We start from the raw sequence: 17,421 nt of genomic DNA, 5'->3' as shown, positions 1-17,421 counted from the left end.
GGCTCCTGTCCCTTCTCACGCCTGCTCCGCTCCTTCTCCCATCTGCCCAGATTCCCGAAGCCAAGACCCTATGCTTCCAAGCGCCTCTCTCCCTGTCACCTCTGCCAACCATCAGGTCTCAGCTCAAATTCTAAGCTCCTCTCCACTGAGCTGGCCAGGATGAGGAAGGTCACCCAGGGGGTCTAACCTGGTGGATGCTTATTGTGTGTGTCTGCAGCAGGCCAGTTGCTCTCCTGAACCACTGCTCTGGCAGTGGTGGGGTGCATGGCCTGCTCCCTCCTGCAGCGATGCATAGCGACAGCAGGGTGCCTCCACAGGACAGAGGGGCAGAGAAGGCACTTGGCATTTAGCCGCCTCATCCCAGAAACAGTGCTCATCAGCGCTGCCCTTGATTCATTTGCCAGAAGTGGCCATCCGGCCCAGCTTAGCCTAAGGGAGCTGGTTGTGTGGATTAGCAGGTAGCTATCAGGCACACTCTGCCATCCCCCCACCCTGGCCCCTCCTCTCCTGGCACCTGTTCCCCCCTGGGTCAGGCCCCTCTCAGCCATCACCAGGATGCGCCACTGATTCCTCACTCTCTGCTTCTGGGTTCCCTCTTGAATCCATGTGTAGTAAGTGTGACCTTCCCATGAGTGCTCCTGGAGCTTCCCCATTGCCTTAGGATAAACTCCAGTCTCCCAGCTTGAGTGGTGAAGCCCTTCAAACTCAGCCCCAGATTGTCTACTCACCCTCCCCACAAGTCACGGCCACTCCTGCACACCCTGCACAGAACCTCTGCCTAAGCCCACCTTAAGCTCTGGCTCACGGCTCCCCGACACTGGTAGTTGACCTAGACAGTCCCTCTTCCTGCTCACTGGTTCCTTTCTCATCTTGCCCACCACACAACACACAGACTCACCCCTATATGGAAAATTCCTGCTCACCTTCTGGAGCCATCAGAAATGTTCACTTCCTCTCTGTAGCTTCAGTGGCTCCAGATCACCTTCCCACCCATCAGATTAACTCCTCCATTGTACCTGTGCCTGCAGGACATTTTCCATAGCAGCTGTGCTCAGATGGCCTGTCCTGCTCACATTTGCAGCCTTATGAATTATTTCTCCTGCCAAGTGGAGAGGTCAGGGGGTCAGTTTGGTCCCTCCTGAATAATGGAGCAGCCCTCATGTCACCTCCTGTTGTGGGGGTAAGGCCATCGGAGGAGAGGAGAGGGAAAGAGGCTGTTCAGACCCGCTCCATCTTACAAAGGTCATTGGATCAAATCAGGAAAGGATTACTTACATTTAGAACAGTTCCTTCATAAGCCAAAGAAGAAACCAGCAAGTGACTCAAGTTGTCATCGCCAGGCTGCCTGAGACACTGGGGGTGCCCTCAGCGGTGGGGCAGCCATGTGGGTCCTGAGTGCCCAGCTGTGCCACAGCCCCGCCCCTGGAGGCCTGCCTCCCACCCACACTGTGTGCCCAGCAGGGCAGCGTGGGCTCTGCTGCACAGTGACTCTCCCAGGACACCCGCAGGCAGCCGTGGGCCGAGCCTGGCAGAGCCCGCACAGGCAGCCATGTAGTAGCTGTGACAGAGATCATAAGAGCCACAAAGCCTACAGCACCCATTTTCTACCTCATACAGAAACCCCTGGCCTTCGTCTAAGATGTCCCCAGACACTGTGGCATGTAGTGCGGTGGCCCTGAAGGGCTTACACATGGAGGTGACACCTCCCTGCTGCTTATGCTTCAGTGGCCAAAGTGAGCCCTTCAAGCTCTGCTTGAAAAGGTGGGAAGTAGGGCCCCTTGGGTACCTGATGGGGGGCAGCAGCCCTATGACACCACTTCCCTCAGCCTCAGTATCTGGTTGGACTCCTAACTGCATAGCGTGGGGCCAGGAACCTGGCAGGGCCTGCAGACAGTTAGCAGTACAGGCCACACCAGCGCTTCCAGACCAGGGCCTGTTTGTGTGCCGGCTGCTCCTGAGCTGTCTGTGGGGCCCAGCACCCGCATGGGAAGGGGCTCCCCCAGGCACAGTCTGGGAGCAGTGGGATTGCATGCAGGCTGACCCTGTCCAGCCAAGAACAGGCTCTTCCACCAGAACTGTGTGTGTCTCAGCTTCAGAGAGCCCAATGGCTTACAAACCAACTCAAACAGGCAAACAACCCTTAAAATGCCTAAAATGCCCTATAAAATCAAATCAACAGAAAGGCAAGTGTTTGAAAACATCAAAAGAGAACATTTCTTGAGCACCTTCACTGTGTCAGAGAGGTAAACTAGCAGGACTCTGCTTAGAAGCTTCTGGGGCATCTTTAAAATGTATCCCCACCTGCTGTACTTTGGAGGGACTCCCTCGTCTCAGGGCAGCCCATCTTGCGGGCTGGGTATCCTCGCGGCCTCTGGATGACACTGTCGGCAGGAGGCGGGGTGGGGGACTGAGGCTCTGCTCTTGGCCTGTAGCCTTCCGGCTCCATGCTCACCTGCAGAGAGCAAACTCACGAATGGCAGAGAACTGGTGCTTATTTTTAGCATTTTCAGGAAATACAAATTTAATTCCGTGCCTTACAAGGAGCCCAAAAATAAAAAGTACCAAGTGACGTGGAAGGACCTTGTTGAGAAGAGCTTTCTCTTACAAATCTGGGAATTGCTGTAAGTCTGTGGCTTACCAGCCATGCCTTTAAGGTGTGACTGCTGTGGCCTGGCCATTTCTAGGACACCATGGCTCGGGTGCCAACCCTGTTTCTTTGGCTGCTGTGACGAGACAAGAGCAACCTTGGCAGGTTCCACATGTGCCTTGGTGTCTGCTGGTGAATGAGGAAGGGACACATCAGGGCAGGTCCTGGCCCCTCCACCCATCCTCTCAAGTTTGATGAGCTCCTTGTTAAAGGAGCACCTGTGACAGATACAAAGGGGGGGTCCACCCTGCACTCCAGCCTCCAGGACCCACCAGGTCCATGCTGCAGAGTGGGGAAGGCAGGGAGCACCACAGATCAGCACAAGGAAAGGGCCATGGCAGGTCCGAGGAGCAGGGTGGATTTGCCCGGAAAGGAAATGAGGAACAGGTGAGAGTGGGTGCTGAGGATATGTGAGGTGGGCTTCTGCAGGGCCTTCTGCGTCTCCTCCAGGCTCCAGGCAGAGGCACGGCAGTCCTGCCCAGAGGACCATAGGAGTGCAGAAGCTCCCCCTCCTCCCTCTGGACTCCTAGCCACCTTGACCCCCCGCCTGGCCCCTGCCCCTCCTAACCTAGGCATGGTCTGGGTGCACAGAAGCTGGGGCTCCAGCTACCTCCCTTGACTCTCTGCCTGCCCGCCCAGGAGCCGCACACCCAGGCCAGTGAGCCCCCAGCCCTCATGGTGTCCATCTTCAAAGGTCAGCAGGGCAGCCAGTGAGCTGGCAAAGATGAAGTTCTGCCTGCCCCTGGGAGCCCGCTACACAGGGAGCTCTGGCACATGGCTACAGGCCAGACACACCAAATCTGAGTTGCCCCAGCGGGTCTGAAGCCCTTCCTGCAGCCTTTCTGTGCCAGAAGCCTGTTGGGAGTGCAGCAGATAGGCCATTGGGATGTGCATATCATATGTTTTGTGCTAAGCCAGCGAAGATGCCTTTGGTCCTAGGGACTCCCACAGTGGAGGGGGCTCCATGGCAGCACTGGTGCCTCCTGATGGCTGGGACCACCATGCCAATGGGCTTGTGTGCAGGGGGCCAAGCTAGAGGAGAGCAGCCGATGGAGACCCACCCAGGCCTCCCCTGTGGTGAACAAAGGCCCAAGGGCTGAACCTGCTGGTATAAGTGGCAACTCCGCAAGCCCCAGGTAGGTAAGAAGTAGATCCTGTGAGTGCCTTGCAGTCCCTCGTTGCTTTGAGATTTTCATTCCCTGAAGTGGAAGTGCTGCCCCCACACCCACCACCTTTCCTTGGCCATCCCCCTCAAAAATGTCCCGGGGGCACCATGTCCATAGCTTCCGACACAGCCATGGCTTTCTTGATCCCAACTGTTGACCCAGGAGATGAGGGCGGAAACTGGGGGTCTGTCCTCTGACCATGGACACCCGGCAGATGTGAAGACTTGGTGAGCCATGTGGTCTGGGCCACAGCTGCGCAGCCTGCCCTGAGGCATCAAAGCAGCAGAGACCACAGGAGTTGGGTGGGTGGGGCTGGGGGGCCAATAAAACTTTATTTACAAACTCGGGCAGCCATATTTGACATGCAGGGAGTCTGTGGAACCCCAAGCAGATTGTGGGGACACGTGAGGGGCCTGGTCACACATACCTGCTATCAGCTCAGAAGCTTGATGCAGACTTGGCCCCCCTGCAGGGACAGACCTGGGCCGTTGGCAGTGCCTGGGGCATGTGCGGGCCACCGCGCAGCCTCTGTCAGGCAGCCAGCCGGCTTTCCGTAGGGCTAAGAGAGGACTGTGAAGCTTCTGTGAGCACAGAACACAGCATGGCCCTTCCAGGACAGACCATCTTGTTCAGGCTGTTTGGCCTCTGACCCTGAGCCACCAGCAGGAGCCACCCAGCCCAGGCCCCAACCCTGGCCGGCCTGCCTGCTTGCCTCGCCAGCTCCAGTGCCCCCCAGGGAGCAGGGAGGCAGCCCTGGCCTACCAGCTGTCTTTTTGGAACCAAGCAGAAGATTCAGCCATGAATCTTTTATTCTGAAGTTTTCTTTGGGAGGCGTGTTCCTAAGAGTCTGCTTTACACTGTTACAGGGTGATGGCATGTCATGGTAAGACAGGCTCACTTCACTGCTCCATAGGGTGATGGCTGTGTTTTCTGGACTCATATCAAAAATTGAAACGAGGAGATGTTTCTTCTTAGGGTCTTAGTCTATGCCACTATGTTGAGGAAAGCGACGTGGGACCCCCATGCTGCCTGCCAACCCATAGACCCCCGTTGTCCCTCATATTTAATCCCAACAGGAAAATAAAGTGGCCTGTTTCCCACTACTCCTCAGGGGCCCCATTGAAATGCAGTGGCAAGGCCTCTAACAACCTGAAAACCAGCATCAGGGGTTCATGGCCACAGCACTGCAGCCAAAAGCTGACACTGGGCTGAGGCATCTGCAGCAATATGCAGCCCACTGTGAAAAATGACAGCCCAGCTTACTGCCCTCCACTGCAGGGGTGTGTGAGCGACTTGCCATGCAGTCCCCAGGGTTCCATGTTTCACAGGTAGGAACAGGAGGGTGGAGGGTGAGCAGTTTGCCCAGGACCGGGCATCGCACCTGCCTGGGCCCCACCTCCTGACCCATCAGTGGCCGTGGGCAGTGGGTGTGTGGCACCAGGAGCAACATCACTAGGCTCCTCGGCCCGCCACCCATTTGCTCGCCCCTGGGTAAGGTGCATCTGATGAGGCCCTGGTCTCTAGCCTGGGCCCTGCCAGCTGGCCCCAGGCACTCGGCCCTGTCTCAGGTTTGTGGGCTGTTAGAGCCAAAGGGGCTGTTCTTTGGGGTCAGTGGCTCCAAGGGCCAAGCCACTGGCTTCCTCTTCTTGTTGGCTGGCTCCCCCACATCAGGGGTGCTCACCTGCTCGGGCTGACCCCCATGTGTGTCTTTTGGAGCAATCTGAAAAGAATACATACAGTATGAGCCCATTTCCTCCCCTCCAGAGAGAGACCTTTCCCATGATGGACCAGCAGCATGGCCATGGTGCTGAGGGCGTGGCCAGGCCTTGAAGTAAGGGCACAGGTCTCTGCCAAGCGATCTGAGAGACAGAGGGGATGTCTGTTAGAGGAAAGTCTTCTGACTGTTTTGATACAAAAGCAGCTGGAGCCCCTTGTCCTTCCTTATTTATTTATTTATTTTTTATTAAGAGACTATCTCACCTAGTCTGCCTGGTTGTTTTTTGTTTTTGGAATCATTAATGTACAATTACATGAGCAACATTGTGCTTACTAGACTCCCCCCACCACCAAGTCCCCCCCATACCCCATTGCAGTCACTGTCCGTCAGCACAGTAAGATGCTGTAGAATCACTACTTGTCTTCTCTGTGTATACTGCCTTCCCCGTGCCCCCACCGCCACTACATTAAATCAACCTCAAACCAGACTTTGCTTGTCCTGTGTGGTCTGGGAGTTATTCATTCAGGCCTAGAGGTGCCTGCATCAGTGTGGTGGCTCCCAAGGCGCACAGGATGCTGGCAGTTTGAAACCCTTTGGGTGCCCTGTGCTCATGGTTTCTAATCCAAGCCACTTGGAGGAGAGCCCGTTTTTGCTGTGATTCCTGCCAGGGGTTAGCAGTGCCCTGCTGCCTCTCAGGATGTCCTCCGTTACGCCTGGCCCTCAGCTGCTTACAGCTAGCTGTCAGTGGGGATGCCCCCCCTCCCACTGTGGCAAAAAGACCTGATTCAGCATAAGGTGGATGGAAGCCCTGTTGACATCAGGAAGTCCCAACACTGCGTTTTCAACTCCTCAGGGGCAGAGCCCTGCCTGGTGCGCCGTGGCTCAGCATGAGGTCTGAAAATGTCTTTGCCCTGGGCTCTGCACTGCCCTGCATGGGCAGCGGGACAAGAACCACGCAAAGCTGAGTGTCAGTTTACATCATCTCCATTCTGACCTTCACAAAAAGCCATTTTCACAGGCCTGGCCTCTCTCTGCTCCTCCACCCCAGCTCCAAGTCATAGTTTCCTGTAAACCCCACATATGTGCCTTGCAGCACCTGTTGTATGAAGTTTCACCTGATGGCCAGGTCCCCAGCAAGGTCACAGGGACACCTCCTGCTAGCTTTCTTTAGGCAGGGCGTCTGTCTCAGGGTGGCCCACTGGCTGCTCCTCTGGTCCACGTGCCTGGGTAAGCCCCCCACCCGTCTTGACATCCTGCTCTGTGGGCTGATCTGTGTCCTCTCACCTGGGGAGCTGACGGACACTGGCCAAGACTGGGTGAGAAGCCCAGCTGCCATCACCTTGGCCCGTCCCCAGGCCAGCAGCCACCTCTGCCCTGCAGAAGGATCAGTCTTCTCTGTCCCTCCCAGCCACCTGCTTCACTGCCTCCTATTCAGTTAAGGGCCTGTGTGGCTCAAGGACATTGGGAGGTTGGGAGCCCAGACCCGCTGCCTTGGAGGAGCAGTGAGACTCGGAGCAGCCCCCACCCCGGGCCGCTGGTGCCCTGCATGGGAGGCACCAGACCCCACTGGTCTGGCTGTCTGACGAGTTTGAACAGGAGGTGTACTGAGAAAAGCCAGGGCCCCTGCCACACCATCATGTTGAGAGCCTGCTGCCTGGGGCCCTGCACACCGCTGCCAACCATCACTTGGGTCTGGCAGCAGAATGCCCTGTCCCATGGGCCACCCTACGGCCCTCTCCTGTGCTCTCCAGGCATCCCCCACAAAGATGGCATGTGGGGAGTCCCAGAAAACACAGGGTCGCTGTCAGCTGGAGCTGAACCTTGAAACAAACCTCAAATAACTGAGGCCTGCTACTCTTTCCATATTTGAAAATGTGTCAGAAAGACCATTGCCACTTGTCATCAGTAAGATGACAAAAAATTCGAACATACAGATTTTAAAAAATTTATCCCAAATCCCAACTACTTTAAATACCAATATTATTATTTGATGTGTGAAAATCCACAGCTTTTTTCCACGGGAATGCTAGTTTCTTTTACAGAAATCAGAGAACCTCACACACCCACTTCTCTGACCTCCTTTTCTGTCATCTCATGGTGTGTGTAGTGTGGGGCGCCCTGACATTGAGCCCTAACCACCGGACCCTCCCCCACTGTGGTTCAGGTTTTGTACCTTCATCCTGCCTCTTTTAAATATTTTAGGGCTCATTCTTAATAGGAAATTGCTGGTCAGCAGGGTACCCCCCATCCCCAGAAATGAGAGTTTTGTCTAGGATTTGGGGTGGCTATGGGAACTGCTCCAGCCCCATCCAGTGCCTTCTCCAGTCTGTAGACAGGGCACACACACACACACACACACACACGGGCATGCTGTGTGGGCCGTAGCCAAGCACGTTGGAGGTGACAGATGAGTTGACCGCAAGGCCCAGGGAATAGGGCCTCAGGGAGTGAGTCTTGTACAGACTGTCATTTGTGCCTCCTGGAAGGCAGGGCCCCAGGAATGAACCACCTGGCCATCCAGCAGTGACAGTTGCCAGCCCTGCAGTCATATGATACATTCCCGTGTCCCCAAATGGAAGGGTTGCTGGCCACCAATTTCCTCAGCCTTCTGTAGCATTCACATGACTGCCACCTGCTTCCCCTGGACATTTGTGCCCCTGGAGGCCAAGGCAGCAGCATTGTGCTTCCTGAACCCCTTTGCCCATCCTCTGCATGTCCACAGGCTCAGTCTCAGGGCACACCCTCTCCTCACCTCATGTGCTCCCAGACCACCCCATGCACTCCCATCCAGGCATCTCCCAGCATTAACTGAGAGCTCATGATGAGCTTTAAATGATCACATTTAGTATTTCCACTGACGGAAGAGATGGGAGCCCTTATGACCCTGTTTCCTTGACTCCCCAGGGTCCTCCTTGCTTGATCTCCAAAGTCTGGGGACCCACTGATGCACACATTTTGCCCGGTTTCCCACTTGTTTCAGGTCGGGTGGTAGATCCAGTCCTGTGACTCCATTGGTGGTTGAAAGCAGAAGTCTGATGCCCTCCTGAAGAAGAGCAGACATGAGCTTGTCCAAGGCCACAGACACACGTCCACACGCTTGAGTGTGGAGGGCATCGCTGTGAGGCCACCTCGCCTTGTCCATGGACCACCTGCTGATGAGCCCCAGATCCCCACCTCCAGGCCGGGCCCTCTAAGCCCCTGGCTGCTGTCACCAGCTGCCCTTATCTCCAGGGTCTCCACTCTGCATGCCTCCCCCAGTGCCATGTGCCCTTTCTCTGCGAATGGCCAGTCACTAAGGCCAGAACCCTGCCCATCCTCCTCCCTCGCCCCGCAAACCCAGCAGTCCTATTGGTGGACGGGGTATGAGAGCCCCCAAACCTCTCTGTGTCCTAATCCCAGAACCCTTGAATACTGGCAAGGTAGACAAGGGAGGTGATCCTGGATTACCCAGGTGGATGCACTGAACACACACGGTCCTTATAGGAGGGAGGCCCTGGAAGTGGTGGTCAGGAGAGACTGGGAAGTGCTGCTCGGCTGGCTCTGAAGACGGGAAGGGGCCGTGACCTAAGTGTGGCGGCCATAGAAGCCGGAAGGGGCATGGAGGGGAGATGGTCTCTTCTCACCTCACTGACCAGGGCTGAGCTTGTTTGCCACTGAGGTCCACACTGGAGATGCTTGTCCATGCCTGCAGACTGCCTCCCACGTGGAGCCACACCCACTAGCAAGGCCTTGAATGGGGGAGTGGATGAAGGGCCCGACAGGCTGCCCCTTTCCGCGACCATACAGGAAGAGTTGTGGGTGCCTGTTGCCATTTCTCCATGGCCCGGGGGTGGGGGCCCTGGAGCCCAGTGGCTGCACTCTCCCTGAAGCTCAGTGGGGAATGGTCCCTGCCTGTAGAGCCCTTACTTACATCTCAATGGAAAACAATCCCAAGCCTCCTGGTCCCTGTCCCCCTTCCTCCTAGGAGGGTAATGTGACAAGCAAACGGAAGTCCCGGTGTCTGTCAGCAGAAGGAATACCCCTTGCAGGCCAGTCCAGAGCACCCGTCAGCCCGGCATCTGAGCGTCCCTGCAGGGTGGATCAGAGAGGGTGGCCCTTGGAGGCCAGCCTCCTCCCACAGGCATAGGAGCGTGCAGCGGGGGTTACCTTGGAGGCACGAGGGCAGTCTTGATCCCCAGCTGCCAGCTCTCATCCTGTGGTGCCCGTTCAATCAGTAGGAGGCAAAGCCTCTAACTTTGGAGGCCGAGGTGGCTTTTCCCGGCGTCTGTGCAGGAGGAAGCTGGCCGCCAAGGAGGAATGGGTGGCCGGATCGGCCAGTGAGTTGACGAGAGTCCCCTCCACGGGGTCAACATGGTTTGGGCTGCTCTGCCCAGGTGGTATGTTCTAGGTGGTGCTTCCATCCCACTTTTGTGACCTGTGCCCTCTGAGGACCCACGGCGGTGGCATGCCTCCCTTTCCCAGCCAGGGCTGCGTGCAGCCCACGGTCCCAGCTGCCTTCAGCAAGGGCACCAGTCTCCAGGGCCCTGCCCAAGCCACCCCAGCTCCCTGTGTGTCTGCTCCCAGATCCTCCGAGATCCCTGTCCTGTCCTTTGTAGGGGAGCCTGGGAGGGACCCTAGAGGAGGGGGGACCCCAGCTCCCTCAGTGGTGAGAGCATGGGCTCCCCCATCCTGCAGGATCCCCTACATGTCCCCATCCATGCTAGTTTTGGGGGGCCTCTGTAACTGAACCGCAGACTAGGCAGCTCAAGGCAGCAGGAAGTTAGTCCCTCAGCTCTGGAGGCTGGAAGCCCAACAGCGAGGTGCCGGCAGAGTGGGCTCCCCTGAGGGAGTCCGCCCCACGCCTCTTCCCAGCTTCCAGGGGCCCCCAGTGGCTTCCAGGATTCCTTGGCTCAGGGACAACCACCTGGTCTCTGCCTCCATCTCCACAGGGCCTCCCTTCCCTCAGGGAGTCTCTGGCCTCCTTTTCTGTCTCTCGTAAGGACACTTGTCATTGGAATTAGGGCCCACCCTAATCAAGGGTAACCTCATTCTGGATCCTTAGATTGTAGGTGCAAAGACCCTTATTCCAAATGTGGTCACCTTCACAGGTAGCAGGTCTACCCCTGGGTGCATCTTTTGGGAGGATACAGTTCAACTCATTGTGCTAATACCTCTGAGGAAGACAGGGTGCTATCCGGGGGGGGACTTGGGCAGGCAGGGTCAGCTGGGTGGTGAGGGCGCCTGGGGTCAGTGCTGTCTCTCATGGGCTGGGTCTGCAGGGTTCCTGATGCAGGGATTGCCTCAGCAAGGCCAGGCCCCTCTGCTTGGCCCTCAGCCACTTCTCCAGGCGGCGGGGCATGCACATGGCCCTGTACAGGAGTAGACCTTCTATGCAGTCATTTCCATAATAAGCCCTTAAAGCCCTGGGCCCCTGGGCCTGAGGGGAGCTGCCATGCTCTCCCCACAGCCCGCCCCTCTGTCCATGGCCAAAGGACCAATTTTCTTTAGAGATTAATCTTCAGTTCCTATGAGTACAGTTTTTAAACAAGCTCACACTTTGTAGCATCAGAGGGTTTCTCTGGAATTTCTTTGACAATCACAAGAATAACTCAAGTTCTAAAAATAAAAACAGGCCTCCCCATGGTGGCTTCCTCTGTGCAAAACACAATGTGCTATGAGCCCAGACATGGGCTGAAGCACAAGTTCTGGACTGCTTCAGGAAGGCTCCTGAAAGCCTAGGGACAGGTGTCACTGGCAGCCACCCTCTGTCCAATGGGCTGAAGAAATGCTACTCACAGCCCAGGCAAGCAGAGCCTGGGAATTTGGGGGCCAGAGGCCTCTGAGAGGAGAGCAGGTGCCCTTGAGCCCCACCCGCCTTGCTACCCCAGGGCAACAGCCTGCTGTCCACTAACTCCTGTCTCCTCTTGTCCATCTCCAGGGCTCCTGCTCCTCGGCCGGATCTTCCCCAGCAGTTGAACAGCAGGGCACAGCTCTCAAAGTCCAGCTGCCCCTCAACGTGTGAGCTGCCTTTATGTTTTGAGGGCCCCTCACCTCCAGCCTCTCCCTCCCACCCCTGCAGATGTAATGTAGGATTTCTATAGGATGCTCTCATTTGTCACTAGCTGGTCAGCCTAGTCATGTGAATCTAATTATACTACTCACAGGAGAGAGTGGAGAACTAAGGGCCAGCAATTCTTTTAATGCCATTGTTTGTAGGACATTTATTATAGGCAGTTGGTGTTCAGAATACAGGCCCTACAGTTAGGAGAGGACGCCACAGCAAGGAGAGACCCGGGGACACCTTAGAGGTCGGGGCGGGCCCCAGAGGGCAGTGGGTGGCCAGAGCAGCCGGTGTTCTTACTTGTCTGAGGCAGCAGCCAGTTACCAACTGCTCAGAAGTAGCTCAGATTTTACAACCACTGCGGCTGCATCAGTTCGCAGCAGCTGCAAATCGCCCCAAATATAACCAGATGAATCACTGCCAGGAAGCCAGGTGCTTATCTTGTTTAGAAAATCTGCTCTTGTTAAAGTACAGCTCTTAAATGATATGTGAAGTTTAAAAATTCCCCACTTATCTGGAGAGTTCAGTTACTTGAATGCGTATTTTAAGGTGGAGAGTTAGGAATTCAGTAAACAATATGGCGAGGCAGAAAGTTCCAGAGATCTGATGCGGATAAGAGGGATGCTTAGAACCTGTATTGTTGCAAAACGGAATGTATTTCAAGCAAAAGCTACTGTTTGAAAAGCAGCTTGCCAGCTTCGAATCCTACCCCAAAGTCGCTTCCCAGCACTGGCATGCGGTCACCGCTCCGCAGCCGCAGGCCAGACATCCACTGTGTCTGGCGGCAGCTGGGCCGGCCCCGGGTGTCCCCTTCATCTGCCACTGCTGTGTGTGGTTATTGCCACAACAAGCTGAACAAAAGGAAATTGAGACTCACATTTCTTTTTATTAAAGTATCATTCATATACAATCTTATGAAGGTTTCAAATGAGTAACATTGTAGTTACTACATTCCCCCTTATTATCAAGTCCCCCCCACACCCCATTGCAGTCACTGTCCATCAGCTTAGTAAGATGCTATAGAGTCACTGCTTGCCTTCTCTGTGCTATACTGCCTTCCCTGTGCCTCCCCCCCACACCATGTGTACCAATCATAATACCCCTCAATCCCCTTCTCCCTCCCTCCCCACCCCTCCCCTTTGGTCACCGCTAGTCCCTTCTTGGAGTCCGTGAGTCTGCTGCTGTTTTGTTCCTTCCATTTTGCTTCACTGTTATACTTCACAAATGAGGGAAATCATTTGGTACTTGCCTTTCTCCACCTGGCTTATTTCACTGAGCATGATACCCTCTAGCTCCATCCATGTTGCTGCAAATGGTAGGATTTGTTTTCTTCTTATGGGTGCATAATATTCCATTGTGTATATGTACCACATCTTCTTTATCCATTCATCTACTGATGGACACTTAGGTTGCTTTCATTTCTTGGCTATTGTAAATAGTGCTATGATAAACATAGGGGTGCATCTGTCTTTTTGAATCTGAGATCTTGTTTTCTTCAGGTAAATTCTTAGGAGTGGAATTCCTGGGTCAAATGGTATTTCTATTTTTAGTTTTTTGAGGAACCTCCATACTGCTTTCCACAATGGTTGAAGTAATTTACACTCCCACCAGCAGTGTAGGAGGGTTCCCCTTTCTCCACATCCTTGCCAGCCTTTGGTGTTTCTTTTCTTTTGGATGTTGGCCATCGTAACTGGTGTGAGATTCACATTATTTTTACCCAGCTTCCTGAAGGGAGCAGAGGCTAGTGAGCTACCTCCTAAATGTCTTAGGCTGAAGTGCAAATGTCCACCAACACCAGACAGACAGAGATGCTCAGTTCTGCCCGAGTCTCGGGGTGAGCTCCCCAGCAGGGAGGGTCCAAGGGGCGCACAGGATGGGTGCTGTGGCCTTGCCTTTTCTGAAGAAGTGGACACAGGACCCTAGCCCTGAGGAAGGAGACCTGTGTCCACAGGAGACCCTTAGACCCTAACATCATTCTCCAGAGTGGGGAAGGCACATGGGGAGGTCTTCAAGGGTGAGGCCCAGATATTGTCCCCCAGAATGAATGCCCATTGCACAGACTCTCAATAATTTACTTGTCTAGTGAGAGCCAAAGCTGCCTGAGAAGGCTGCTCCATCTTTGAGACTCGCAAGGCAGTGCAGCACCAGGGATGTCATGCCCCAGGTGGCATACATTCTGGAGGCTTGGCCTTGCACTCCGTCTGCGTGGTGGAGGCTTTGAGTGGATGTGGAGCGTGGGCCCTCTCTCCCCGCCCGCCTGCCACTCTACCCTGTGCACAGCGCTCCCTGTTTGGGTACCAGAGGGGGACTTAGTACCAGATAAAGGCCTTCAGAGGGTGATGAGTATTTTGGCAGGAGTGTGTCCGCTGGTCATGGCGGTATGTGAGCTTTTGGGTAGCTTGTGTCCAGCAATGGCTGGCTGGCTGCTGTAAGTTACACATGTGCGTCCGTGGCTGTTTATCCTGATTGTAAGTGCCCAGGCTATTAGCACTGTGCACTGTCTGTTTTGAGAAATGACCTTTGAGTCACTTTTTCATTTCATCTGCAGGGAGGCATAGTCGGGCCCAGCTTATCAGCCTGTCCAGTGGGGGATCAGCCTGACGACCCCCCATCCTCTTTAGCTCCAGGAAGTTAGCTGTCCCGAGTGTACAGGGACAGTTATGGGGGGTGGGGATACAGCTGCTCTTTACCCAACGGTGCTACCCAGGACAGTGCCGGGAGTCTGGCTGCAAAGTCTGAGATGGAGCATGAGGTGTGCCGCCTTCACATAAGACACTGAAGCCCACTGCAGTGAGCTGGGGGCCTGCTGGCCATGATTCTGGGGCTCCAGGGGCACCCAGCGGGCTGAGCTGCAGGTCAGCAGGGGAGCACGGCCCAGCAGGCCCTCATGCTGTTGTCCTCATTAGACGTGTGTGTGACTTCTGCACATCAAGTTACCTGCCTTACAGCATGAGCCTCGTGATGCAAATGCCTGACCACAGGGGTTGGCTCTTGTAGCAGGACGTTGTCCTTACCTGTCTTCTGGTGAATACAATATCCCTGTGTGCAGATCTCTGAGGGCTCAAGGCATTAGCTCACCTAGTGCCCGGAGGCACTGCTCATCCTCAGCGGCCTGCGGGATGCCTGCCCGCCTCTCCACTCCTACAGTCAGAAGCTACCTGAAACCCACTTTCGGGCTCTCGGGCTTGTCTGCCCTCCATCAGCTTGACCTGCAGTGTTTCTGGGGCAGAGGGAGTGTCATGGAGGCCATGCTGCAGGTCAGACAGCCCCTGTGGGCAGTACAGGGTTCCCGAGAGCAGCAGTGAACAGGCCAGGTTCTGGCCGGGGACTAGTGCCCATCTCTGTTTCTCTGGGGACATCTCAGAGCCAGGTGAGTGGTGTGAAGGCTGAAAGCAGGAAGAGAGCAGAGGCAGGCCCTACAAGGGCTGAGCCGTCTACAAAGGCAATCACATGCCCCCCTCACTCAGCCATGTGTCTGGAAAGCTCTGCTGGGGAGTCTCGGGGCTGGAGGAGGTGGGGAAGCCCAGGTGTGAGGTGGACAAGCCCCAGTAGGGCTGCAGCTCCCTGCTTCTCCCGGCACCGTTTGTTGTCTGCAGGCCAAGGGCAGGCGTGGCTCTCGGCTGCAGGGGCCTCCCTCTGGGGCCTGAATGCCACCCACTGTCTGAGTAGGATGCTGCCCCTGGCAGATGCATGTGGCTCACCCTGTGGGGAAACCAGAAGCCTCCTGCCATGTGTGGCTGCCCAGCACCTCTGGGGGGTTGGGTCGGGCTGCGGTCTGGGAGTCTGTCATGGATGCCAGAGGCAGGGTGCCTCTGTAGATCCAGGAAGGGAAGCCCAAAGGGGCAGTGGGCAGGCTGTACCAAAGGCGGGGGTCCCTGAACCGGGCAGAAACAGCTCCTGTGAGACCCCCTGTGGTAAGGGCGGCCCTCAGGCCTAGTTGTGGTCAGGTTCTGTCCTTGTGGCTTCACCTCTATTTGTCCTAAGGGTCAAGAGGTCCCCATGCCATCTAATGACAATGCAGCCCCATGTTCTGTGACAGGAAGGGACTGGTGACCAGATCATACCCCACACAGCAGAGGGGTGTCTTCACCGCAAATCCATGACACAGTGGTTGGTTCTGGGTAGTGTTCTGTGATGGGATTGATCAGTGTGCACTCGGCACACCAGGACCCAGTATGTGGCCCTCCTGGGATGGGGCACCACCCACAGGGTGAGGAGAGGTGCACCCTGCAGGCCTGACTTGCTGATCCCCTTTCAGGGAGAGCAGACCCAGAGCTGCAAGCAGGTAGGGAGTGGGGAGAATTACATGTGGGAAAAGCAGGAAAAGCACCTTGAGAAGTTCCTTAGAGTAGAGTGGAGAGCCTTGTGAAGGTGCCATCAGGGTCGCCTGCACCCTCCTGAAAGGAGATGTTCTGATGAGCCAGCCTGGGGCCCCAGGCAGCTGGCAGAGGGCTCCCAGGCCCCAGCCCTGGAGTGGGTGCTCCTGGGGAAGGTTCCTGGCTGCCCCTGGCTGTCAGTTGACTGACATCTATGGAATGGAACAGTCAGCGAGTGGGCGCATGTCTCGCTGGCCAGAAACCCAGGAGCAAGAGGACTTGAACAGAACCTTTCACTTACTTTACGAGAAGCAGGTGTAAGCCAAGGGCAGGTGCACAGGGAGTATGGGGTACTCTGTCATCCTGGGAGCAGATGCGCAAAGCCTGGGTGGAGAGCCGTGGGGTCAGGCTGACAACAGGCCACCCCCCTCCATTCAGGTGCACTCCATCTGCAGCTTTCCCTTTAGTCATTCCAGAAGGAAAGTGGATGCTGAATGCACAGACCCCTGCCCCACAAGCCACAGGCCAGATCTGCAGACACCATGTGCAGAATGAGACCCACTCATCCATCTGTGGTGCCCAAAGGAAAATGCACGCAGCGGCAGAGGTTTTTCAAGGTGAAGGTAGATATGTTTACATTCTTATTCACCCAGCAATGCTCACCTATAGGCTGAACTTGAAATATCGAGACCAGAGGAGGGATTACTCATCAATAGAACACATTTAAAATAAAGATGAAGGGCGGAGCCAAGATGGTAGCATGAGTAGAGCAGCAGAAATCTCCTCCCAAAACCACATATATTTTTGAAAGTACAACAAGTACAACTCTCCCTAAAAGAGAGACTAGAAGACACAGGACAACAGCCAGACTACATCCACACCTGCGAGAACCCAGCGCCTCGCAAAGGGGGTAAGATACAAGCCGCCCAGCAGGACCCGAGCGCCCCTCACCCTAGCTCCCGGCGGGAGGAGAGGAGTTGGAGCAGGGAGGGAGAGGGAGCCCAGGACTGCTGAACACCCAGCCCCAGCCATCCGGACCAGAGTGCAGGCACAGTGCATGCATGGGGTCCTGGATACTAGGGAAACAGAACAGCAAGACCTGTGAGCGGGTCCCTGCAGCCGGCACCCCAGGGACAAAGAAAAGTGAGTGCTTTTTGAAAGTCTTAAAGGGACAGGGACCCCACAGCAGGACAGAAGCATCCAGGGACACTTAGCCCAGCAGCTGGGAATCCCGGGGAACTCTGGGCACTCTAACCCCCTGTGCAGCAGGGTGGCTCAGAAGCACCTCATGGATATAAACAGCCTCCCGGCCGTTTCCCCTCCAACACGGCTCTGCCATATCAGAGCAGCAGCCCGAGGCAGGTCACGCCCACAGCAACTGCGGAGCTAAACTCCATTGTGGCCAGGCAGGAATCAGAGGCCCGATCTGCGTGCAGCTGCCAAGCATGAGCTGCTAGAGGTCGCTGTTCTCCCAGGAGAGGAAGGCCACAAACCAACAAGAAGGGACATTCTTCCAGCCGTCACTCGCCCCACCT

The 17,421-nt window shown here is 55.7% G+C and overlaps 1 protein-coding gene across 3 annotated transcripts in view; it reads left to right on the top strand.

The window, feature by feature from the left end:
* The window catches only part of SH3RF3 (SH3 domain containing ring finger 3), a 371,490-nt gene that overhangs the window by 259,157 nt on the left and 94,912 nt on the right, over positions 1 to 17,421 (top strand). For all 3 annotated transcript variants that reach the window (XM_037015534.2, XM_037015529.2, XM_037015533.2), the window contains exon 5: positions 11,448 to 11,527. In XM_037015534.2, coding sequence (XP_036871429.2) covers positions 11,448 to 11,527 — 80 coding nt within the window. The remainder of the gene's footprint in view (positions 1 to 11,447; positions 11,528 to 17,421) is intronic.

The sequence above is a fragment of the Manis javanica genome, chromosome 1 (genome assembly GCF_040802235.1).
Source record: "Manis javanica isolate MJ-LG chromosome 1, MJ_LKY, whole genome shotgun sequence".
Lineage (NCBI taxonomy): Eukaryota > Metazoa > Chordata > Mammalia > Pholidota > Manidae > Manis > Manis javanica.
Note: the sequence above shows the minus strand (reverse complement) of the source record. Positions and strands in the feature narration are given on the sequence as shown.